Consider the following 24,197-nt stretch of genomic DNA (forward strand, 5'->3'; position numbering starts at 1 on the left):
GCACTTGGGGAGCAGAGGCAGATGATCTCTATTAGTTCAAGACAAGCCTGATCTACACAGTGAGGTCCTGTCTTAAAAGAGGGGGCGGAATGGCTTTGTGGGAGCCCAGGTAGTTTGGATGCTCACCTTAATAGACCTGGATGGAGGTGGGTGGTCCTTGGACCTCCCACAGGGCAGAGAAACCTGCTTGCTCTTTGGGCTGAGGAGGGAGGAAGACTTGATTGGGGGAGGGGGAGGGAATGGGAGGTGGTGGCGGAGAAGAGGCAGAAATCTTTAATAATTAAATAAATTAATTAATAAAAATAAAAAATTAAAAAAGAGAGAACCTGTAAAAAAAAAAAAGAGGGGGCGGGGTGGAAAGTGGTTGAACTCTGGCGTCTAACACACAAATTCATACATATAAATATATAACACAACACATTGCTTAATGCCAAAGAGATTTTTTTTTTTTTTTGGTTTTCCGAGACAGGGTTTAATATTCAAATGTAACAATCAAATGTATCTTCCGTCTTTATTCCTGTTTCCTGGCATATAGCTCCTTAAATTCTTAGACTCTTCAAGGTGGTAAGGGTCATCTTTCTGTTAACTGTGAGCAGAATGCTGGCTAGCAGCCTTTAAGTGGCTTGAGGGTTAAGGCAGATCACAGAAAGACCAAGACAGGACCAGAGGGTATGGAATTTCAGCATCAATGTTCAGGTAGAGCTAATGGACTGAAGCTTAAGACCAACCTTGGACAAATGGCTAATTGAGGTGCCTATTAACATACTAAAGCAAATGCTGGATACCATTACCTGAGTCCTGCCTCCTCTCAGAACTTCTCACTCCCACCCCTACCCTAAACCTCCCCAACCCATGAGCTTGCTTTCCCTTCCTCCAGCTTTTTTTCTCCTAGATAACTCAGCCATTTTGCCTATGCATTCTCTTGGTCCTTAGTCCTTCTCTTGGCCTCTTGGCTCTTCTTTTTCCTCTTCCTCTCTTTTTCTCCCCTACCCTCCTCTCACGACCCATCAATTCTGCTTGCCACGTTCACTCTGTACTCTTCCATATGCCTCTGGCTGTGCTCTCCCTCATATCTACAATAAAGTCAATCCTTTGTGAGAAGCCTTCATACCAACCCAAAAGACGGGAACTTAATAGAGGTTCATAGAAGGTAGGATCTCAGGGGATTGTCTATATGATAAGTGTCTCTCCTCCCCTATGCCTCACCCGCATCCCTCTCTTCTTCTGTGTTCTTTTGTAAAGAACATTATATTGGTAATCGTCGGATACTGTTTGAACTCAATGAGAAGCTAAATTTGGAAGCTGGGCTCCCTCTCCCCCTATTTAAATACAACCATGTTTCTATCAAGTGTCCCCTAAGACCCTCTGTCCTCAGTCAGCACACTAGCCCCAGCTCCGTAATGGGGAGAAGGAAAATTAGCCAGCAGCAAAAGGGATTAAAATAATATGGCCTTAAGATCAGCTACAAGGTAAACCCTATCCAGCTTTGTTACTATTGTTTATCCTATAATATAAAAGTGTCTACAAAGGGAACTGGATGCTGGGCTCTCATCTGTACTTAAAACTCTTTAGCAATGCTATAAACTGCAAATGTAAATAAGCCTTCCTCTGGGTTCTATGAACCATTCCACCAGTCACACCTTAGAACAGGGATGTGGAACTCCAATATACAACCTGCCATTAGAAGAATGGGTTGGAACCTGGAGTTTGTAATTGGTTGAAAGTAGTGGACAGTTTGGAGGTCAGAGCCCTTAACCTCAGGAATCTTGTGCTAGTCCCAGGTAGATAGTGTTCAAAGTAGAGAATTACAGATAGTATGTACTACTCTAATCATCATGGAAGTAATGTTGGTGTTCTAAAGAGATGTGTGTCCCACACTTTACCTTTGGCTGTCCACAAGAAACTGGAATTTCCTCAGGAGTCTCCTGCTGAAGAAGGAAAAGCCAGAGGTCAGACAGAGAAGGAACAGACTTCACACAGTTCTGACAACTTGTCAGACCCCCTTGCAGAAGACAATAGGGGTGAGGCAATGATGGGACAATGAGGCAGGATTACACCTTGACTAGGACTGCTCATATTTATTATATATACAGTGTTCTGTATGTATGTATGCTTGCTGGTCAGAAGAGGGCACCAGATCTCATTTCAGATGGCTGTGAGCCACCATGTGGAATTGAACTGAGGACCTCTGGAAGAGCAGTCAGTGCTCTTAACCTCTGAGCCATCTCTCCAGCCTCGCATACCTTCTTTTACTTAAACCTAAGCCTGTCCAGACTCTAAAGGAGTGTGAGTGTGTGTGTATCTTTTCTGTACCTTTGTTCCTCCTCCCAGAACAGTGACACTGAATAAATTTCTTTTTCTACACTTGCCTCTTTAACTGGATTTTGAAAACAGGTGACCAAGCTTGTTAGGACAGTCAGGATCCAGGCTCTGACCCTGAATGCCCCCATAATACAGCCACAGTTTAGCTTCTATGAGTTTTTTAGGGAGATAGACATCCTTTGCCCCAATAACTGTGGCAAGAATCACGTCATTGGGTAAAAATGGGGTAAGAAAACCAATGCATGTTAGTTTTTCCTGCAGCTTGACCATTATGAAGGAATCAAGTGATCACTCTTGTCCACTGATGGTGAGGGGAGAATTGAGCATTGACAGGAAAGCAGTTTTTGTCAAGAGGCCAACTCTTGATCCTTCTGCAGCTCTGGCATGTGCTTACACCATCTCATTGTAAAACCCTAACTGATTTTTGTATGAGGAAATATCTTAGGAATATTTCTTGTACTATTAGGATATCCTAGACTTCTAGCCAAGAGTGTGTCAAATGAATTCAACACACAGACTTTGCAGAACCACAGATGATGTCACCGTGGTTTCTGTTTGCCAGGAATTTCTTCCTAACAATTTCCAAAGTGCAGGGACATTCGTGGCTATTAGCCTGTCTCAGAAGCTAAGTGGGAAAGGGGCATTCACCTATTTTTAGAAGTTATTTCAGACATATCAGAGACCTGATGCCAGATTAACTGAGTCACATCCCGGAAGGAGGGGAGAAGTAGAAGCTGTTCATTAATATAGGAAACAGTCATTTGACCTAGTTTCAATGAATATGCTCCAGAGTGCTTGCCTAGCATATACAAAGCTATGAGTTCACTCACCAGCACCTCAAGCCCAGCACTCAGAAAGTGGAGGCAGAAGGATCAGGAGTTCAAGGTCATCTTCCTTGGTGGCATAATAGCAAATCTGAGACAAGAATGAGCTTCATGAGACCCTGTCATAAAAAAAAAAAAAAGGTCTAGAACTAATATGTACAATGTTAGGAGATACATAAATAAAACTATAAACATCATATTTACAGTGTGAATGTGAATGCTGATGAAGATGCAATCAGTAGTTACCATCTCTGTTCTCAATAATACCACAGTCAGTCAGATGATTCTCACCACAAGGGTGGCTAAACCCTAAAATCTCCAAGAATAAAAACAAAGCCAGAAAGTCAAACCAAAACCAATCCCCTTTCTGATCTCAAACTGTTCTGGGGCAAGGACACTTAGCATCAGTACATGGCGGATGGCTGAAATACAGGAGTGATGTCACTTTCCTGCCAAAAGACTGCCAGGAAGGGGCTGACTGAATGAGTGTCTCTAGTGAGTCTGTTAGTTTTGCCACACATTTTGAGGACTCTGCCACATTCACAGAACAACAGTGAGCTTCTTTCTGTCTGCCCAGAAGACAGTATGACCTCTACCAGAAACAAGGTTGAACCCCTTTGTGTATGGCCACTGCACAGGAAAGAGCTACTGATGGTTCCAAGTTCTTCTTCACCAGGCAGTCCAAGGCACCAGAAGACAAATCCTGGGTTGGTCATCACCGGCCCCAGGCTCAGTTGGTCTGGGTTCCTGAAACAGGCAGGCAGATTTCTTCTGAATCACAGCCCTAAGAGTATAGGCTCCTGGTATTTGTTTCTGGAGAAGATACCAGTTCCCCGACGGCAGAGACCATCTTCAAGGTATTTATTTTCATAATGCCAAAGCCCAACAGACTAGTAAATAAGTGAAGATGGAAAGTGAGAGTGGCAAAGAGGTGGGCTGGCTCTATGTCCCCATATACCTCTTCATAAAACAGCTCATCCACAAGTCACTGACCAAACACAGACCCTGCAGTAGGAAACTCTGCTTCCTGTTTCGTTCCAGCTTGTTCCTGGTTGTGCACATATTTCTCCCTTCCAGATTCATTGCACGAGAGTGTTGTGCTCAGTTAGGTAGTGGTGGCACACACCTTTAATCCAAGCACTCGAGAGGCAGAGGCAGGCAGATCTCTGTGAGTTCAAGGCCAGCCTGGTCTACAAGAGCTAGTTCCAGGAGAGTCTCCAAAGCTACAGAAAAACCCTGTCTCGAAAAAAAACCAAAAAAAAAAAAAAAAAGAAAAGAAAAAAGAAAAAAAAGAAAAAATAAAAGAGTGTTGTACTCTAAACTCATCTTTTCCCATCAAGAAAAAGATGGGCTTTTAGGTTAATACATTTAACCTCATGAATATGAAATGTTCTCAGAGTAGCTTAACTTGAATATCCTGAATGGGTTCACTAGATGTTCTCACGCCCGTCTTTGTGAGCCTTACTTTTTCAGTGTGTGGAATGAGCATTACTACACTTAAGTATGATAGCTGTGCACATAGTCACAGTTGAGGGCAAGGGTGGATACAGTTAAACTAGAGTTGCCATCCCTAACCCCATTCTTGGGGGTTTACCAAAGAAACCCTATGGTGCAGAGTTCAAAGGCATTGTATTCTGCATCTTCTTTCCTTCCATCTCAAACTGTTCTTATTGTGCACAAAGTCCATAACCAGTTAGCCATGGTGGCTATGCCTGCAATCCCAGTACTCAAAGAAATGAGGCAGGAAAACCATGGGTTTGAGGTAAGCCTAGACTATATGAGACACTACCTTAAAATAAAATGATAATAAGAATTACTAAACACACACACACACACACCTACTTCCTACTTAACTAAATGCTGAAGGTTATCCATGCAATTCAGTTATTACTTGTGCCATTTGCTGACTTGCAGGTACAGCAAGGCTGGTCTCAAGGTGATGGATACTGAGGGGAAGAGAAAGACACAGTAGTGATTGCTGTTTTCTTAGGGTGCTGTCCTTCAGCCTATTATCCATTCTCTTTTATCATATTTTTAAAAGATGTATTATTTATGTGTGCGTGGCTGTGCAAGTTTATGTGTACTATGTACACGTAAATGCTCACTGAAGCCAAAGGGTACTGGATCTCCCAGAACTGGAGTTATAGTGAGAAGCATGATATGGGTAAAGAGAACTGAACTAGATCCTCTGCAAGGGTAGTAACATCTCTCCAGCCTCTTTTATGTGTATGCTATTTTTAAAGACCAGGCTTCTCAGTAGTGAAATAAACATTTAATTAATTCAATTTCACCCATGTCAAAGGAACCATGATGATGCAAGTCTCCTGGGTTTTGTGCCTACCCGGATCTGAGCTGAGGAGGCTGAGATATGGGGATGGGGAATTCCTCTTCAGATATCTTTATACGAAGCAGAGAAAGACTGGGCAGACAGGAGAGCCCACTTGATGGTGGAGGCAAAGGCTTCAGAGACATAGCTATAGGCAGAGTTGCCAGTAGCCACCAGAAGTAGAGAGGCTATAAGGATACTGTGCCAGTACCCTCCATGGGAACAGGACCCTGCAGACACAAGACTTCAGTCTAATGGTACTAACTTCAGACACTTGCCTCCTGAACTGTGACTAACCTACAAAAAGTCTTTAAGGTTGGGGTACTTTATCACAGCAATTACAAGACACTAATATGACCACCTCTACCCTCTATCCCAGCCTAATTCTTTAGAGGAACAACTACTCAAACCACAAGTTGGGCAAACTTAGATGTCTAGGTAGGTGTTCAAAGTGAAGTGATATTTAAGAGACGCGTAACTGAGTAAACTTTTCCACTTGCAAAGTTGCAGAAATTCGTTTAAACTCCACCTAAAAGCGCCTCCCCAAGTTTGCAAGAAGAATGTGTTTGTTTAGAACAAGAAATTCAGACAGAATTTTATTACACCACAGCATTATACAGCATTGTAACCCAGTTTCTGAGGGAAAACTCTAGCCATGGGGAGCAACTGGGCTAGGACACAGCCCTAGCAACAAGCCCAAAGGTCTGGGAACACCCAGGTTACTAGGCAGTCTCAACACCAAAGGAACATTCGTGCTAGGGAAGTAAAGAGCCTTCAAACAGCCAGAAAGAGATGGCACAGATGTTCCAGAGACGCAACTGAAGCATAAAGGAGGCTGTGGTTTGATCATGAGAGAATGTGGGTCTGCTATGTAGAGGGAGCAGGGAGCTGGTAAGGAGTACTTGGAAAGGGGTGGTGAGCACTGATCTAGGACAAGCAGAAAGCCAAGCAGCCATGCCTGGGGTTGCTGAGGCAGCAGACCACTGGATGCCAAGGGAGAGTGTACCTGAGTACAAGTTGATAAGACATGCATTTAAAAGGGTGCATTCAGCTAAAAACAACACACTGGGGGAAGGAGAATCAGAAATAGGTCAAGTGGCTGCAGACTGGCCAGAGTTAGAACTGGAACCCAGGAAGGGAAGAGTTAGAGCCAGTGAGGAAAGACCTGAGGGATAGTTGAGAGGTAACCTGATAAGACCTAGTGACAGCTGAAGGCAGAAACTGAAAAGTAATCCCAAGTTTCCAATTGGGTAGTAGAGCAGGCAGCAGCCCCTTTAAATAGGACAGAGCAAATAAATTCAGCTCGGAATCCCCTTCATGGACTCTAGCTTGTGAAACCCATGGGTAGGAGTCATTCAAGTGGTAACTCCTAATGAGGTGGTTAAGTAAACAATGTGTGTATAAACATGTACATGGAGGCAGAGCTAGAGATCCTACTTAGTGCTTATCAAGGGGGTAGAATCATAATGGACTTCTACTTCTATTTCAGTCCAGAGGCAGGCATATGGGAAACAAATCCGATGGTACATACAGGAAGTAACAGTCAAACCCTACAAAAGACACTACTGAGCACAAAGGTGTAGCGTCAATCCCAGAACAAAGTTGAAGTGATCGCAGGAGGGCAGAAGTGGCAGCATCCCAGAGCAATTACAGGTGACAGGACAGGGTAGAAGGTACAGTTTAGTTCCAGTGGAGGAAGCAATACACCTGAAGCTCCGAGGTGAGCTGAGAGGAGAGACAACATAAATATGGGCCAAACTAGGATGAAGTTCAACTCTCACCTAAAAGCAATGGAGAACCTAGTGTTAACACTGGAGCAAAAGAACATTTTAAAAGACTCGTTTGGTTGCAAAGTCAGGGTGGAGTAAAACCTGGAGGCTGCAAGAGCAGTTATAAAGTGTGTGTGTGTGTGTGTGTGTGTGTGTGTGTGTGTGTGTCACAGGAGGTAGTGCTTAAAGTGACCGACTGCATTGCCAGAGCATCTTCCCTATCTTCCCTGCCATGGATGAAGTGGCACAGAGTAAATGTAACAGGACAGGCAAGGCCACAGCTCTCAGAAATCCAAAGTATAGGGATGAGCACGGGGCAGAGGAAACAGTACAGAAAGCCAATAAGGTGCAAGTCGGGGGCAGGTAACCCAGGGCAAAGTGACATAGCTGCTGCCATTCGGTCCATAGAAGAAACAGATAAAATATTACATCCCAGAGGTCACCTGAAAGATCCAAAAGTTTCTTTTGTATTTGGGAAAGTTATGTCAGATTCAGAGAACTGGCAACCATAGTGGAACATGGAGGCACCAAGTGTACAGGCAGCAGGCATGGAGACACAGCAAATGAGCTGCAGCTAGCTGGGAAACAGAGAGAGGCTGCTTTGCACTCCAGGTGGTTAAAAACAAACAAACAAACAAAAACAATAAATCTGGTTTTATCTGGACCTCAGGCTCTGCAATGCAATGATGATTTTCTGGCCTGTAAAAAGAGGGGCAATGATGCATATTAATAGCCTCATCACAAGTGACCTTCTGAAAGCCATCTTACAAAACTTCTTGCTTTAACTGCTAAGCAGTTCAAAATACAAAGACATTTTTTTAAACCCTTGAATGATCGAAAACTTAAGGGTGAAATTCTAAAGTCTTGAAACTAAAGAAACTAAAATATTCAGAACTATTTATTTGAAGACCTTTTTTCTCACTTGGATCAACCCTAATTCAAGATTCCTTCTCCCACATATTTCTCACACACTTCATAAAGCTATTTTACTTTGATTCATGTGGCTAAAACCCACCTTCAGAAGTAGATTTGAAAATCACATGCTTCTTAAAATTTAGGACACCTAATTTAAGACACCTAATCTAGGCATTTTAAAGGTCTGTTTTAGAAATGCCTCTTGGTGAGACTGTCTGTTGCTATGTTCCAGTCTCTAGAGAACTGTCCTGCTGTCCTGTGGCCGGAAGTCCCTTTCTTCACAGCTGTGATTTGCAGTTTGGCATTTGTGTCCCAGCTGTCTGGTTTTGGCTGAATACAATGTCATCTGACAATGGAACTGTAATTTTTCATACAAAGAAGCTAAAAGAGAATTGGTGTTGCCGAAAAAGAGTTGTGTGGGTTCTCTCTCCCTCCCTCCCTCTTTCTCTCTCTTTAACAGAATTCTGCCTCAGCCTGTCAGCCTGCTTTGTGCTGGGATTACTTTCATAAACCACCTCGCCCAGCTTCGACACCGTTTTAAAAGGGAGAGGTTTGAATCTGTGATTGACAGGCAGACGCCACAGAGTGAATAAGAGAAACTGCTGATCTGAAACGGGGCGAAGCCTGAGAGCTCAACTTGTTCACTACAGCTCTTTCCAGGAGGAAGAAATGGAAATGAGCCACTTTCCGATAGCTCCGAATTTAGGGGCTTCCCACATAGCCACCTACCCTCGGGGCGTCCCCGAGCTCCACGGCTCCTCGCTGCACCTTCTCGGAGAAGCACCCACGCTCGGGACCCAACGCGGCCGCGCTCCCGCAGGCCCGCCCCCAGCCCGCCCTCCGCGGCCCGGCACCCAATCCCAGCGCCGCGCACGTGACGAGCGCTGCCTGCGATGACCTCATCCCTGGTGTGGGATGACGTCAAATTCAAGATGGATGGAATCACAGCGGCAGCGGCGGCTGCGGGTTGCGCGAGCCGAGTGTGAGAGGAGAGGGACCCGGCGCCTGTCCCGGGGCTGAAGAGCGGTGAGTAGCCGTCACGTCCCGCGCCCTAGGAGGACGTCGGGCCCTGTTCGGGGCTACGGCCTCCCCGCAAAACGCGGCCTTTCCTGACGTAACTCTGAGGTGATTTCTCTCCTTTTTTCCTCCACCAGTGGGTTGAGGGCGCCGGGCCGTTCTACGCGTGCGCGCGGCCGCGGTCCTCACGGAGCATGCTCAGACTCCCACGTAGCCGAGTGTGTCTTTACACTGCGCATGCTTTATGCCCGCACTTGGCCTCGCCCTCGCTCCTGCGCATGCTCGGCCTGCGGCCCGCTGAGCTGCTAACCCTAGCCGGGGTGGCCTGGGTAGCCAAGGAGTGCAATCGGGGCGCGCGCCCCCACAGAACCGTTGAGACGCCGCTGCAGGCAATGGTGTACACTCCGGACCCGGCGGCACGCGCGCTCCAGACCGGGTAGCCTGACAACAGCCAGCACCCGCCGCGGTTTGAGCGTGACAACCTGTCGGTCAGCTCCTCCGCAGACACCTCCTGAGCCCCTGCCGCCCCTCTCCCTCCCCAGAAAGACCCTCCTCGCCCAGGGACTTAGAGCAGAAGACCTCCCTGCAGCCCTTCCGTCTCCCAAGCCTGGTTATCAGGAGCACCTTAAGTGTCCCTCTGAAGAGAACGCACCTTGTAATCAAAGAACCGTGCGCTGTGCATCCCTGAGACCCTGGGTGCTGGAGAACCACACACTTCAGCACTTTGTAGGGAGCTTTAGACAGATACTCGTTGAGGTTGCCTGATACAGGGTGCGGTGTTGAAGGACACTGAGCAGCCCTCCGAAGCCTGGAATTTTTGCGTTGGTGCATGAGCTCCAAACTCCTCTACGTCCTCAGACATCTGTGTTACAGCATAGTCCGGTGATTGTTCATCAGCATGACCCTGAGTCATGAGTTCCTGGATTTGTTTCGTGAACTTCTCCACCTTGTTTAAAAGGGCCAAAAATAGGTTAATCCATGTTAGCATTTCCACCGAAAACACTCCTCCGTGTCTGGCAATTAATCCTTATCCCTAACCTTACCCCTAAATATTGGCGTTAAAGAAGAAATTTGGCTTACTTAAAAGTGACTCTAATTCAGCCTATCCACTTAACAATGTAGCATTTTTATTTAGTTAAAGTATAGGGAGGAAATAGAAATTGTTAATAAAAGCTCTCCCTCAAGGAATTGACAGTATTATGTAGTGGGAGAAGTTAGGTATGGGAACACTAAAAGCAACAAAAGGGGTCTCCAGACAAGGTGATAACTTGAGAAGCCATTTTAGTTGTCCCTGTACTAGAGCTGATTGAGGACTGGATTTACAGGTATCAGAGATTGGCCAGAGGGCAAAGGAAACAAAATACCTTTCTGCCTGAGGAGACCTGGCTGACATCACCCCAAACTAAGGAGGCAATGTATGAAGACAAGCAGGGGTAAGAGGGTGGATCACAGTGCCATGTAGGACAAGTGGGATAACTGAAATGGATCTGTTCATAAGGCAGCCAGGGACGGAAGTCTGAGCAGAGATACAGATGGAATCATAGTTCAGTTGCTAGTGTAGCTACAAAAATTCAGAAAAAAAGCTTAGAAAATGCCCTGTGCTGGGTTCTACAGGACTCTGAAAAGATAAAGGTGAGAAGTTAAATCCTCAAGTCTAGTGAACTTTCTCTGCATGGTAGACCCCTATCAAGCCTGGTGCTAGGAATTCACAGATGAAAACAAGGACTTTTTGAGGGGAGCATGTGGGATCTTCTGAGGTATCCACATACAAAATCTGATGCTTTGAAATCACTAGGGCATTATTGCAGAGGAATGTAGTATTGCTGTTGGCAAATTGCAAAAGCTTTGTAGTTCCATGGTGGCCAAGTAAAGGAGAAGTAGAAGTTACTTTTAGGTTTCAGAAACTGGAAATGCAGGTTTATGGGTTACTTGGTAAGGAGTGACACCCAGGTATGGTACAGAGAGATCTGACATTAGTCAGAGAAGCCTGTGTGCTAGTCTGTAGTTTGGGTTTTTCTAGAAAATAATAATTTAAAAAACAAACTGTGGTCTAAAACAGAGCAGTAAAGTGGCCAACTTTATTTAGAGAAAGCAATCAAAGAGCTTCATTTTTACTCCTTAATTTGAGTAGAGACTAGAAAATAATCACATATTTATTCTGTAGGATCCCAAGTTGGGCATCATGAGGAGTGTCAGAAGTAATGTATTGGACCTTAAAGAGCTTGCAATCCTAGTGGGACACACAGCCAGCTAGCATATGACAGTGAATAAACGCAATGTAGTGGTGTGCCTGTTCAGTGTGGTAAAGGATGACAAGGGTTTGTAACCCACATTGGCCTGGACTCATCATCATCCTCCTATGTCAGCCTCCCAAGTGCTGGGTGTAGAAATATGCCACACTGTATTTGGTTTACTTGTTCTAAGCTTAAGTAAGTTAATGGCTGTGTTTATTGTCCTGCTTTAATTTAGTATGCAGACCCAGTGACCTAAACAACACAGTTACAGAAACTGGAAATTGGAAATTGTTGGCAGGTCAAGTGTCTTCTGGGGTCTCTGCCCTTGGCTTGTAGACAGCATCTTCTTATATCTTCATAGGATCTTCCCTCCATGTTTGTCTCTGTTCTAATTCTTTGTTTAAAGATATCGGTTTTATTGGACTAAGGCACAGTTTAATTTAATTAGCTGTGTAAAGACTTCAGCTCCAAATATGATTGCCTTTTGAGGTGCAGAGGTTAGGACTTCTACATACGAACTAGGGATGTTGGCTGGGAATGTTCAGCCCTAAGGGATTCCCAAATGAGTAGAACTTTAGCTGAGTTGGAAAGGAAGTTTATCACAATCTAGGATGATTCAGGTTGAGTGGTGGAGGTGGTCAGGTGGGCAAATTTGTGTCTCTAGGACAGAAACAGGGAAAAGTCACAGTAGGTAACTAAAGAATTTTAAAAGTAGTCTGAATACAAATGTCTGTAGAGACTTGAAGGCCTTTTATTAAAGATTTTGTGTTTTAGCCTCCTTTGTTTTAACTAGGATAGAGGGAACTATGACATTATCCATTCTTTTCATCTTAACAAAGCATTACATCCAGATGGCTCCTGAGCTCCCTATGCACTCCTGAGGACTACACCAGCCATCAAACTTCTCTCTCCATCAAGATATTTAACACATTAAAATCAGCTTTGGGGGTTTGCTTATTACTAGACAGTGGGGCTTTATTTATCTTGAGTACCCATGTGTTCATATACATTTAACCATGCCTTGCACATGGAGACAGCCAGTGAGCAAGCTGCTTCTGTGGAAGAGATTGTGTGCTGTACAGTAATGAAAGCCTTTCTTGAGGAATCTCACATATGAAGGATAAGCATGAAGGCAGGGCAGGATGCAGGCAGCATGCAGAAATATGCCAGAACAGAACTGACTGGTTGAAAAAGAAATTTATTGTAAGAAATACTTGATTATTCTTGAGGCTTGAGGAAAATCTTTGAGAAAAAAAAAAAACCTTGAACCACAAAGGACAAAACCAAACCACTTGCAGGAATGTATGAGTCAGGCACTAGCACATTGAATTTTCAGCCCACACTAAGATCAATCCATCAGTTCCACTCAGCTATTGCCTTTGTCTTGTCATGAACCATAGTCTAGGGAGAAAGTTTCTAGTTGGCTTGGTATTCAGTAGTGTCTACAACCATAAGCTTGCACTTGCTAGACACAGGTGTTCTCCCAAAGCAACACAGAAGGTCTCTGCAGACCAGCACAGGCTGCTTGTCTGCTGTATAGCTAAGAATCTAAACTGCTACAGTGGAGCCGTCCTCTGGCTGAGGCTGACAGTCTGAACTAGAGAGAGAGAGACTAAAATGTGTTGAAGTGGAGTACAGTAACTTGATACCATGAAGGATCCCCTCAGCCAGTCTGGCTTTGAAACCCGAGGCACTTGAGATAATTTCTAGATGTCTGCAATGTTACCAGGTGAGTGATGATAAAACTGAAGCTCAGTGCCAGCTTCCTGTCACCATGTAGTAAAATCAAGTGGAGAGAGAAGTGGGGACCTGGGGATCTGCTGTGTGTGTATGTAGTCAAGTGTTGGATGTTCACCTGTGTCACCGGATCCCTAGAGTTCAGGATCGTGTTAAGTTTTTGTCAGCACTCTCCAACATTCCAAAGGGACAGCGTTTCCAGAACTTAGCTTAGGTTAGTAAAGGGACATTTCCCACAGAGCTGTTAGAGTTTTTTGGACTAGCCCAGAGCCTAGCTCATTTGTAATAATCTTTAGCTATTGAACCAGTCTTTTAAATTGAAATAGGGGAAATTGTTTTGAATCCTTTCCATCTCCTTCTCACCCTCTCTTTGTATTGTCCTACTGTGTTTTTGACTATGTGCTTCTCTTTCTTATACATTATCCCCAGATACTCTGTTCCAAAAGTACCTACCTTCCTTAAACTCCAAAGTCCTTATTCCATGTAACATGAGAATGGAAACACTTGGGTTGAATTAATTTATATTAAGATACAGGTGTCTCATGTCAGCATCTAGTATATCAGAGGCATTTGTGTGATGGCATGAAGTAATTTCATTGAGTCTAGCTGTGAGGGGCCTTAGGGTTCTTCTGGGGAGTTGACTTAAGGTCTGGGCAAACTTCAAAAGATTTTAAGCCTGGGCTAATCAGATAACATTTATGGAAGTTTTGAGCCTTTGGCTTTAACTTCAATACCAAGTGAGTCCCAAGCCTTTCCTGCTGTCACTTAATCATCCACCCTCCCACCTCCTGGCCACTTTGACAGCCTCCTGACATGAGTGTTCTTCCATATTCTTGCCTTCTTTATCACATTGTTGTCTGCCCAGTCACAGGAATGTGAGGTGCAGGAGAACAGGAAGCCAGCCTGCAAGCTCACCTCCCACCATCAGCACCTCTGTGATGCACAGTGTACAGCGGGCTCACAAACACTCGGGAGAGGAAGAGAGAAGGAAGATGTGTACTTGCCAGGTGGGATTTGCTCTGGACCTTTTGCAAGTTGCTTTGTTTATGTCTCGTGAGATTTCCACATGGTATAGGTAGGGCTAGCACTGAACAGGCAAGGATACTACTGCTCAAAAAGGATGAGCATTCCTGATAAGATTGCATTCCTAAAAGATGGCAGTAGACCGAAGACTTCTCTGTGGATAGCAATCTACCATGAGCTTTTACTGTAATAATTCTCGCCATTCTCTCCTCACCACTCCCTCCTGGATGCTCCAGGAAACAACATTAAGTAGAACTATCTCAGGCAGAGTTTGGAAAGGTATTTGTAGGGAGATCCAAGTGATGAGAAGTCTCAGCTGCTTCTGCTCTTCAGTGGACCTTTTCTTTCACAGCCCAGTACCTTCCAGGATTTTCTGCCGTGGTTAAGTGATGGGATTTTTGCATTAATGAGTCAGGTGGAGATGAGCACACTAATAGCTGTGTGGTTTGTACATGAGCTTTGTTGCTGCTGTGAGTTGTAGCTAACTCATGCAGGAAAATGAGTCTGCCATACCTTAACATTGATTGAGAAAGTACACCTAGCAGCATAACTGCTATTCTGATGGCTGAGCAGCTGAGATATCAACAGACCAGGTCCAGAGGGTTCATCTGCACTTCCCCATCATAGTGTAATGGGTTGCCAGACAACACTCAGAAGCTCTGCTTTTCCCCTTTGCTTGTTCTCTCAAGACAGTGTTTATACTTTAGTTACTAAGCTCAATAAGCAGTTATACCTGCTGTAATCAAATGTAATAATTCATATAGTCCTAGTTTTCAGGTAGACCAGGACTGGGACCATGTTTTCAAGTACTTATAATAGAATTAAAGTGTAAAAGCAGCCCCTAAGTAAAGGTGAATCATACCACCTAGCCTTCTCTTCTGTCTCTCCAGAGACTGTAGGAACAGGTGTCACTCTTCTGCTTATGATTTCCAGTGTCTTCATTTTGGTTCCCAAACCCTTTCATCTAATCAGCGTCATGACACTTTCCAGGATGACTTTAGTTCTCTCTTGTTTGTAGTGCTGCACATACTGCCCCTGTCCCTTTTTGGGTTGCCTTACCTTTCCTGCCTGGCTCTTCCCCATGCTTTGGTCCATCCTCTGACTGCCTCTCACCTGGGTCTGGTGGCTGTCACCTATACTGCGTCTCCTATGGTATCCATAGACATTGTTCTGTACCTGCATAACTGCACAGTATCAACAGATTGTTGTGTGCTATTCCTATGCAAGACTAAACTCCAGGAACTAGGCTGTGCTTTTTTTTTTTTTTTTTTTTTTTTGACATCCTATGTGGTTAGAGTTTAAGCACATTCTGGCTAACTTGCACCTGTGGTTTTAGGCTGTCTTGGTGTCTTGGTTTTCCTCTCAAAAGTAGAGCCTGAAACAACAGTTTAGATATAGATGTTTGTGTGGGCAGAGATTCCAGGGAGCTCAGAGAAGGAAATAGAAAGATGCAAAGGCAAGATTGATAAATTGTCACTTGCCTGTAGAGTGTCAGAACTGAAACCCCTAGAAAAGGAGAGGCAAGGAGGAAAGCAGCCTGATTTCTCTGCCAAATCCATTTCAAAAAAGGCCATCTTTTTCCCTGTCCTGGCAAGGTCCTTGACTCTTCCTATTGCTCTGTAGTTACTCCATTAGGAAACCTAATGGCTCTGCCTTTACATCCAGTACCAGCCTCTGCCAAGCCATCGTGGCAGTAGCCTTCTCTTTTGTTCTTTGGTTTGTTGTCTGCTGTCCACAATAAAGCCAGAAATGTTATAATTAAGACATAACTCGGGCTTATTCCCTGTGGTCTTCCCAATGCCCCACCCCCATTTCCTACATGGTACAATCTTTTCCCAGCTACTCAGCCTTACAGTGTGACTCCTGAGATGATATTGTCTGTGACTCCCAGCTCTTTTGACTCTAGTTCTACATGACCTTAGTATAGTTCTTTCCTCTGTTGTGTTGACTTTACTTCATAATCTCCAGGCTTATGCCCTGCTCTCTTGAGTCTTCTCAAATGTACTTCCATGAGTGATTGGATAGGTAGATGGATGGATTTTAGATAGGTAGGCACTATTTGTAGGTACTAATGATGCCCCTCAGCAGCATTGTGTGGAAGCTGTTACTATCCCTGTTTGCTGTGCAAGGGAAAGATTGGGACTTAGATTAACTGACTAGCCCAGAACATAGGTGACTCTGACCTCCCAGAAAAAAAATTCTTTTACCACTCATCTGGATGCATACTTGCACACAGAGCATGTCTGTCTATCTGAAACTGCTTTCCCAAACCCTTGCCACACTTAGTATTTTCTAACATTTTCTCTCTTGGTGCTTTATCTGTTCTTAATTGTTGGTTTCAATCACTTGAGAAATACCTTCCTATCCTTTGCTTCTGGTCTGCTGTTTCCCTTGTGTCAACATCTCCAGAAGTTTTCAGTGCTACAGACTGCCAGTGATGGCTGAGTCAGTCCTGTGGTTCTGCTGACCCCTGTAAAAAATGAGACGTGTCTTTATTCAGATGCTTGGTTCTTACAGTGAACTAGGAGTGAGGGAGAAACGGAAATGGAAAAGGATCTAATCCAAGCTACATGTCACTGTTAAAGAAAAGCAGGCAGGAATGAAGAGAAAACTGGTGGGTGCTAGATTCATCTCTAGTGGCAGAGCCACACCCTTGTCTGCATCTTGTAGTCTATTCTTTCTGAAAACCAAAGAGCCTAGTCTCTGAGTGACCAGTAAAGGCTACCCCTGGAGAGCTGGGGGCTGGGGACTTGTTGGCTTACATCTGGGGCTGGGTGTGGTCCTTGGCAGCATTCCTTCTAGAATAAGCCTGTCAAAGATGTATCTAGTCACTGTGGATACATTCTAATAGTAAAAATCAGTGTCTCTCTCTCTCTCTCTCTCTCTCTCTCTCTCTCTCTCTCTCTCTCTCTGTCCTGTCCCTGTCCCCCGTGGTGCTGGTGTTGGGATTCAGGGCCTTACTCTACCACTAAGCTACATCATCCTTCCAGTTCTATGACAATACTGTTAGTAGGAGTCAGTGATAGAAAACCAGACCACGAGAGGAGGTGCTCATAGAGCAGAGCCCACACATCATGTCCCATGAGCAACCTGCTTTATGCTAGAGCACCAGGGAAGGTGTGGAAATCTAGACCGTCTCCTTTGATACTAAGTTAGGCCTATTCTTGCAGTCCTGACAGCTGCACATTTATTGTATGCTGTAGAAGCTTGCACATCTAATCTTTGCTACACACTTGCAAGAAGGCGCAGTTGTTACCTTACTTCACATGCAGCCCTGTGTACAGAGGACATCAGCTCACAGGGTAGAACTAGCACCTCAGCCAAGTGTCTGGCCCCAAAACTCACACTCACCAAGTTGCCTTCTCTTACCTTTAGGTTTGAGAAGAATATCAGTGACCCTTCAGTTCAAACTCCCTAATCAACTTTACAGTCAGGCTAAAGTTCTCTATGCTGTTGAAAATGACTAGTGAGAAAATAGCATTTAAAAAATTGCAAGCAGAGCCGGGCGGTGGTGGCGCACGCCTTTAATCCCAGCACTCGGGAGGCAGAGGCAGGCGGATCTCTATGAGTTCGAGACCAGCCTGGTCTACAAGAGCTAGTTCCAGGACAGGCTCCAAAACCACAGAGAAACCCTGTCTCGAAAAACCAAAAAAAAAAAAAAAAAAAAAAAAATCGCAAGCAATTAGTGTAAGAAGGAAAACAACCTTTTAATTTTCTAATGTTTCTAACCTTTATTGAACAGTCTTACCTAGTAAATAGCAAGTAATTCCCTTTCCAAGTTCATTTTAAAAAGTCCACAATCTATTATTAATTTTTGGCAGTCATGTTGCATTTAAGTATATATCCTATAAAACAAAATATAAGATAATAATAAAAACTGAAGTAGAATTATAGACTATAGACTTGAGGAATTTTGACAATTCAAATTTAGTTTATTTTCTGAATAAACTAAATGTAACCAAGCATCAGATGGGTAAGGACCCTAAATGTTAAACCTCATTTTCAAGTGTCACCTATGTGTCTACCTATTAAGTTCGAGCAGCCTTTCATGGAATACAAATGCTGATGGTCTCACCTTCTGTCTTCCAGATCAATTGCAGGATGGAGGGACTGCTACATTACATCAACCCAGCACATGCCATCTCTCTGCTCAGCGCCCTCAATGAGGAGCGCCTTAAGGGACAGCTATGTGATGTACTCCTGATTGTTGGGGACCAGAAGTTCCGAGCTCATAAGAACGTCTTGGCTGCCAGCAGTGAGTACTTCCAGAGTTTATTCACGAATAAGGAGAACGAGGCACAGACTGTCTTTCAGCTCGACTTCTGTGAGCCTGATGCTTTTGACAACGTTCTGAACTACATTTATTCTTCCTCCCTTTTTGTGGAGAAGGGCAGCCTTGCTGCTGTGCAGGAACTGGGGTATAGCCTTGGTATCTCCTTCCTGACCAACATCATTGCCAAAGCCCCTCAGGCTCCTTTTCCAGCCTGTCCCAACAGGAAAAGAGTTCCGGTGGAAGATGATGAGACCAGCTCTCAAAAGCGAAGTGTCATCGTGTGTCAGGGCAGAAGCGAAGTGCCAGGGAAAGCCAGTGGTCCAGCTGTGCAGGACCTCAGCCATGCTGCCCGGGCGTCCCCAAGTGGTGCAGTCAAGACCAGCACCAATAAGCCACATGTGGCCAAGCCGCCAGAGCAGCTTCACAGCCTGTCCTTAACGGAAAAGAGTTGGCTGAAGGATAGTGCTGCAGTATATGCCAAGTCTGTGGAACAACCTGGGGCTTTGGATGATCCTAACAGGGGTAGTTTGGTTAAGAGAAATGCAGTTCTGCCCTCAAAGCCTTCACAAGATAGGGAGGCCATGGACGATAAACCAGGAGTGAGCAGCCAGCTTCCCAAGGGGAAAGCTATAGAGCTGGCTCTGAAGAGACCACGGCCACCTGTTCTGTCTCTCCGTAGCTCATCAGAGACTCCATATCTCTTAAAAGAGACTAGCAAAGGAGGCAGTCAGGGGGAGGATAGGAACTTGCTCTACTACTCTAAGCTAGGCCTGGTGGTTCCATCCAGTGGGCCTGCCTCTGCAAACCAGAGTGTTGACAGAAGTGGCCCACTAGTGAAAAGCCTCCTCAGGCGGTCACTGTCTATGGACAGCCAGGTTCCTGTCTACTCCCCCTCCATAGATTTGAAGTCGTCCCAGGGATCATCCATAGCAGCAAATGAGGCATCAGGCAGTGTGTTCTGTGCAGTGTCTCAAAAGTCCTCTTTAAAAGATGGCAGTGACAAAAAAACCCTGGATGACAGGCCTCAAGTGCTCCAGCCTCACCGCCTCAGGTCCTTCAGTGCGTCTCAGTCAACAGATAGGGAGGGGACCTCCCCTGTGACTGAGGTGCGCATTAAGACTGAGCCTAGCAGCCCTCTGTCGGACCCCTCAGACATCATCCGGGTCACCGTGGGAGATGCAGCAACAACTACGAGAGACCTGCCCCTCAAAACAGAGGAAGACCAGAGGGACATTAGCAGACTCCCAGCAAAAAGAAGGTTCCAGACAGACAGAAGGTCACCCTTGAAGAAAGCAAGGGCAAATGAGCATGGGCCTTCTGTCTCAGAAGAGAACTGTGAGGAGGGCAGGAGCCCTCCTTCCCTTGACAGCAACTTCCCAGATTCTGAATTAAACAGAGAGGAGTTTGGTGAGTTGGAGGGGACGAGACCAAACAAAAAATTTAAATGCAAACATTGCCTTAAGATTTTTAGATCAACCGCGGGTCTTCACCGCCATGTTAACATGTACCATAACCCAGAGAAGCCTTATGCTTGTGACATCTGTCACAAGAGGTTTCATACCAACTTCAAAGTGTGGACACACTGTCAGACCCAACACGGCATAGTGAAGAACCCATCGCCAGCCTCTAGTTCCCATGCAGTGTTGGATGAGAAATTCCAAAGGAAACTGATTGACATAGTGAGAGAGAGGGAGATTAAGAAGGCCCTGGTCATTAAGCTCAGGCGCAGCAAGCCTGGCTTCCAGGGACAGAGTAGCTCCCCAGCACAGCAAGTCATCAAGAGGAACTTGCGCTCCCGAGGCAAGGGGGCCTACATTTGTGCCTACTGTGGCAAGGCGTACCGCTTTCTCTCTCAGTATAAGCAGCACATAAAGATGCACCCGGGAGAGAGGCCCCTCGGAGTGAGCAGAGCTGCTAAGCCGAAAGAGCAGGCTCTGGCACGCGCGGTAGAGAGCAAGGAGGTTTACCCGTGCCGCCTCTGTAATGCTAAGCTCTCTTCTCTTCTAGAGCAAGGCAACCACGAGCGCTTGTGCCGGAATGCCACCGTTTGCCCTTTCTGCAGCCTCAGGTTCTTCTCCCCAGCGCTGAAGCAGGAGCATGAAGACAGGTGTGAGTACAAAAAGCTGACCTGCCTGGAGTGCATGCGCACCTTCAAGTCTTCCTTCAGCATCTGGCGGCACCAGGTGGAAGTGCACAACCAGAACAACATGGCTTTAGCAGAGAACATTTCCCTGCCTACCCTGGACCACAATGGTGAAGTGGCAGCTGCTTCCAGGCCTCAGTCTGAGCCTAGCAAGGTAAACCATGTGACTGCTCCAAAAGAGGACACAGTGTTTAGTGACTCTTCAGAGCAAGTGAACTTCGATTCTGAGGATTCCTCCTGCCTCCCTGAAGACTTGAGTCTTTCAAAGCAACTGAAAGTCCAAGTCAAAGAGGAGCCTGTGGAGGAGGCTGAGGAGGAGACTCCTGAGGCCAGTGCAGCTCCCAGGGAGGCTGGTCCCAGCAAGGAGGCTGGTCTGTGGCCCTGCGAGAAATGTGGGAAGATGTTCACGGCACACAAGCAGCTGGAACGACACCAGGAGCTGCTGTGTTCCGTGAAACCCTTCATCTGCCATGTGTGCCACAAAGCCTTCCGTACCAACTTCCGGCTCTGGAGTCACTTCCAGTCCCACATGTCTCAGGCCACAGAGGAGCCTGCACAGAAAGAGGCTGAGGTGTGTCCTGTGCCCACAAATTCCCCCTCACCACCACCTCTGCCACCTCCACCGCCCTTGCCTAAGATCCAGCCCCTGGAGCCCGACAGCCCCACAGGCCTTTCTGAGACTCCGACCCCTGCCACAGAGAAACTGTTTGCACCCCAGGAATCAGACACCCTCTTCTACCACGCCCCTCCCCTTTCAGCAATCACATTTAAAAGACAGTTCATGTGCAAACTCTGCCATAGGACATTCAAGACCGCTTTCAGTCTTTGGAGTCATGAGCAGACACACAATTAAATGACCTACCCCTCTCACCTGTCACAGAACAGCAGCCCCTGGCTTTGTGAACTGTGTCCTAAGACAACTTTTTTTAAAAAAATAATAAAGGTTGGAAACTGTTATGTTTGAATTTTGATTTGGGATAAATTGACGTTGGCTAGGAATGTTCTAACAACTTCAGAAACAAACTCTGAAATATTGTGCTTCTGGACCTCAGCCAGCAGGGCTTTGATTCTGTTACTGTTGAAGTTGAGTTAATGTTGCTGAACTGCATGGTTCCTCATTCCAAGGCGTCGCTATAATCACTTGACTGAGGTTTTTGCCTTTTGTTTTCTGGGTAGTGGGATACTAGGGTATTGTTGGGTTTTTGGTTTGGGGTTTTTTAATTTATTATTTTGGACACGTAAGTTTGAGGTAACCCTTAGCCATGTTTGTAAGGCCAAAAACATACAAGGAAGAAAGGGAGTTGTTTGCAGTATTGAGTCAGATTTTAGAATACCTTAGCAATAAGAAAAAACAAACCCCAACTTTAATAAATTATCCTGACACTTGATAAGACAGAAATTTGGTATTTTGTGGTCCTATGAAACTTTTTTTATGAAAATTGTGAGAATTTAAATCAGCAATAGTCACACTTAGTTGTGTTTTTTTTTTTTTAATAAAATAAGCTGTCAGTCACTTTGTATAATCAGTGATGGTCACATGCTAAGGAAGGCAAAGAAATGGAAGCCTGTTTGTGGAGTGCTCAGCGTCAGCAGCAACAAATTAGTGTGAAAACCACTGGACTCTGGTATGCCGTCTGCACCACAGCAGCTTACAGCTGGCGCTCTGGAACTGGCATGGTCCCTGCCAGCTTGAAACTCGGGTGTCGCTGGGATAGGCGGTGCTAGCATGAGGTTAGCACAGCACAGCCTCACCACATCCTAGACTACCATTCCTTCTAGGGCCTTCAGAGATTAGAGGAAGTGCCACGTTGTAGTTTCCATGTGCTCTCCAAGAACTGTATGCACAACATACATATTTCTGCCTGTCTGATGTGAGGACTTCTGTGGGAGTATTGACGTGGATAGGTGAGAAGTCACTCTCTGACATGCAAATGTGTATTGAAACACTAGCAAAGGTCCAAAATTAGATTTTACAACTTGATTTGGTACTTAGGGTTTGAGCATCTTTTTTTCTGTTCCATGTAGGTTGTAATTAAAACCCTCTCCATAGGCAATATCCAAAGTTCAGTGGAGTAATTCAAAAGACAAACTTTTGATTTCACTCCCTCGAGGGAGGAACACACCTGGAAAGAAAATTAGGGGAGGAGAAATTCCCTATTTACTTTTGCTGTATGCTGTGTCTTCACATTTTCAAGTTGTGCTCTAGCAGAGACACCACCCATCTGCTCACCAGCATCCTACATCCATGGTAGCAAACATTTTTATAAAATAGTCATTGACTTTATATACTCTAGAAGCTATATGTGGAATTTTGACCTTTATCCGTTCACTTGAAAAGGCTATTGAAAATCCATAAATATGTCTGCATTTCCTATTTCGTTCCTTAAATTTTCAGAAAAGGGAAATAAAATTAGGTTGCAGTTACTGATTCTTGCCATCTGCTTTTTTGAACTATGCATTGATGAATGAAGCTAGTGCCAGGCTAGGTAGCTGTCCATTGAACTCATTCCGTGTGGTGAGTGTCTGGTCTCTCCCTCTAAGCACCTTGGAGTGTCACTTTTCTTAAGACCATCTCCCTGCATGGTCATCTCCTGTGTAGCTACAGAGCGATAATCTCCAAACCTGGCATTGCTAGTACAGTGCCCCAGGACTTGAACCTATGCTACATTTTTGAAAATTTATAAAATAACATTGTTGTAAAAATAAATAAATAAAAGAAGTATTTTTTATCTAAATGTAGGGTCTGCATATCTGTTAGGTTTTACAAATTACCAGTGTTTGTCACCTTTTTTGTTTAGAATAAAACATAAGATTTCAAATAAAATTTTGAACCAAAAACATTTATAATGCAGTTGTGGTTTTTCTATTGCTTTTTATACTGTATCTTAAAGGACGTCAGACTAAAAGAACTTATTTTGGTGTCAAAAACTATCCTTCCACTCATGTAACTATTTTAAATGCTAAGAAACAAAATAATGAAAGACATTAATCACTGTATTCAGTAAACAGTTTTTTAGAGAATGTTTATCTCAGCCAGCAGGCAGATATTTGGTGTTCAATAAATAGGTCTTTCACCATTGTAAATCTTTAGATAGTAAAGATATTCTTGTAAATGTTTTTCTGATTGTAATTAATTTTTGCAAGTATGGAAAGCACATTGTTTCTTGTAATTATTTAAGATGCCTGCTTTTTATGCAGTTGTGGAAAGAATGTAAACTGTTTTAATATATTCTTTGTTAACCTGAGAACTTGTTATTGAATTGTTTTTCTTTATGTGGGGAGGATTGAGCACATTGGAAACATGTTTTTCCCATTCAAGGGTAAGAAATTAAGCTAACAGATCCTTACATCTCAGGGTTAGTATTTCCAAGCTACTGAGCAGATTCTACCTTTACAACTAGTTCCTACATCTGCGGTTCTGCCAGATGTATAGTTGACCAGGACTGTGTGTGTGACTGTGTTCTTCTATTTGAAAAGATTACGTGGTACTCAGTCATTTACCACCTGAACCCACATGTAGCCTGTGCTGGCGCTAATGATAGTGGTGACTGAGACGCCTTCCCAGGCCTGGTGGCCAGAAGGCATGCCTGAAGCTTGACTGTGTTTCCAGTAGT

General features: G+C 44.7%; 1 protein-coding gene and 1 long non-coding RNA gene across 7 annotated transcripts in view; one reads left to right on the forward strand and one right to left on the reverse strand.

Moving 5' to 3' along the window:
- LOC130871622 (uncharacterized) overlaps positions 1 to 8,925 on the reverse strand; it is a 53,101-nt gene extending 44,176 nt beyond the window's left edge. The window contains exons 1-3 of the long non-coding RNA XR_009056846.1: positions 8,886 to 8,925; positions 3,153 to 3,265; positions 1,884 to 1,928 (exon numbers count right to left, since the gene is read on the reverse strand). This is a non-coding gene — a long non-coding RNA (uncharacterized LOC130871622). The remainder of the gene's footprint in view (positions 1 to 1,883; positions 1,929 to 3,152; positions 3,266 to 8,885) is intronic.
- Positions 8,926 to 9,096: 171 nt separating this feature from the next.
- On the forward strand, positions 9,097 to 23,822 carry Zbtb21 (zinc finger and BTB domain containing 21). 6 transcript variants are annotated; one of them, XM_057765125.1, is made up of 4 exons: positions 9,097 to 9,182; positions 14,010 to 14,151; positions 18,257 to 19,847; positions 20,448 to 23,822. In XM_057765125.1, exons 2-4 carry the CDS (start codon positions 14,083 to 14,085, stop codon positions 21,434 to 21,436), a joined length of 2,649 nt encoding a protein of 882 aa, XP_057621108.1. In that variant the 5' UTR covers positions 9,097 to 9,182; positions 14,010 to 14,082; the 3' UTR covers positions 21,437 to 23,822. The 6 variants fall into 6 exon arrangements, with proteins under 6 accessions (XP_057621108.1, XP_057621110.1, XP_057621105.1 ...); XM_057765127.1 differs by having other exon boundaries at positions 18,257 to 18,422; XM_057765122.1 differs by having other exon boundaries at positions 9,097 to 9,281; positions 18,257 to 23,822.
- The last annotated feature ends 375 nt before the right edge of the window (positions 23,823 to 24,197 follow it).

Source organism: Chionomys nivalis, chromosome 3 (genome assembly GCF_950005125.1).
Source record: "Chionomys nivalis chromosome 3, mChiNiv1.1, whole genome shotgun sequence".
Lineage (NCBI taxonomy): Eukaryota > Metazoa > Chordata > Mammalia > Rodentia > Cricetidae > Chionomys > Chionomys nivalis.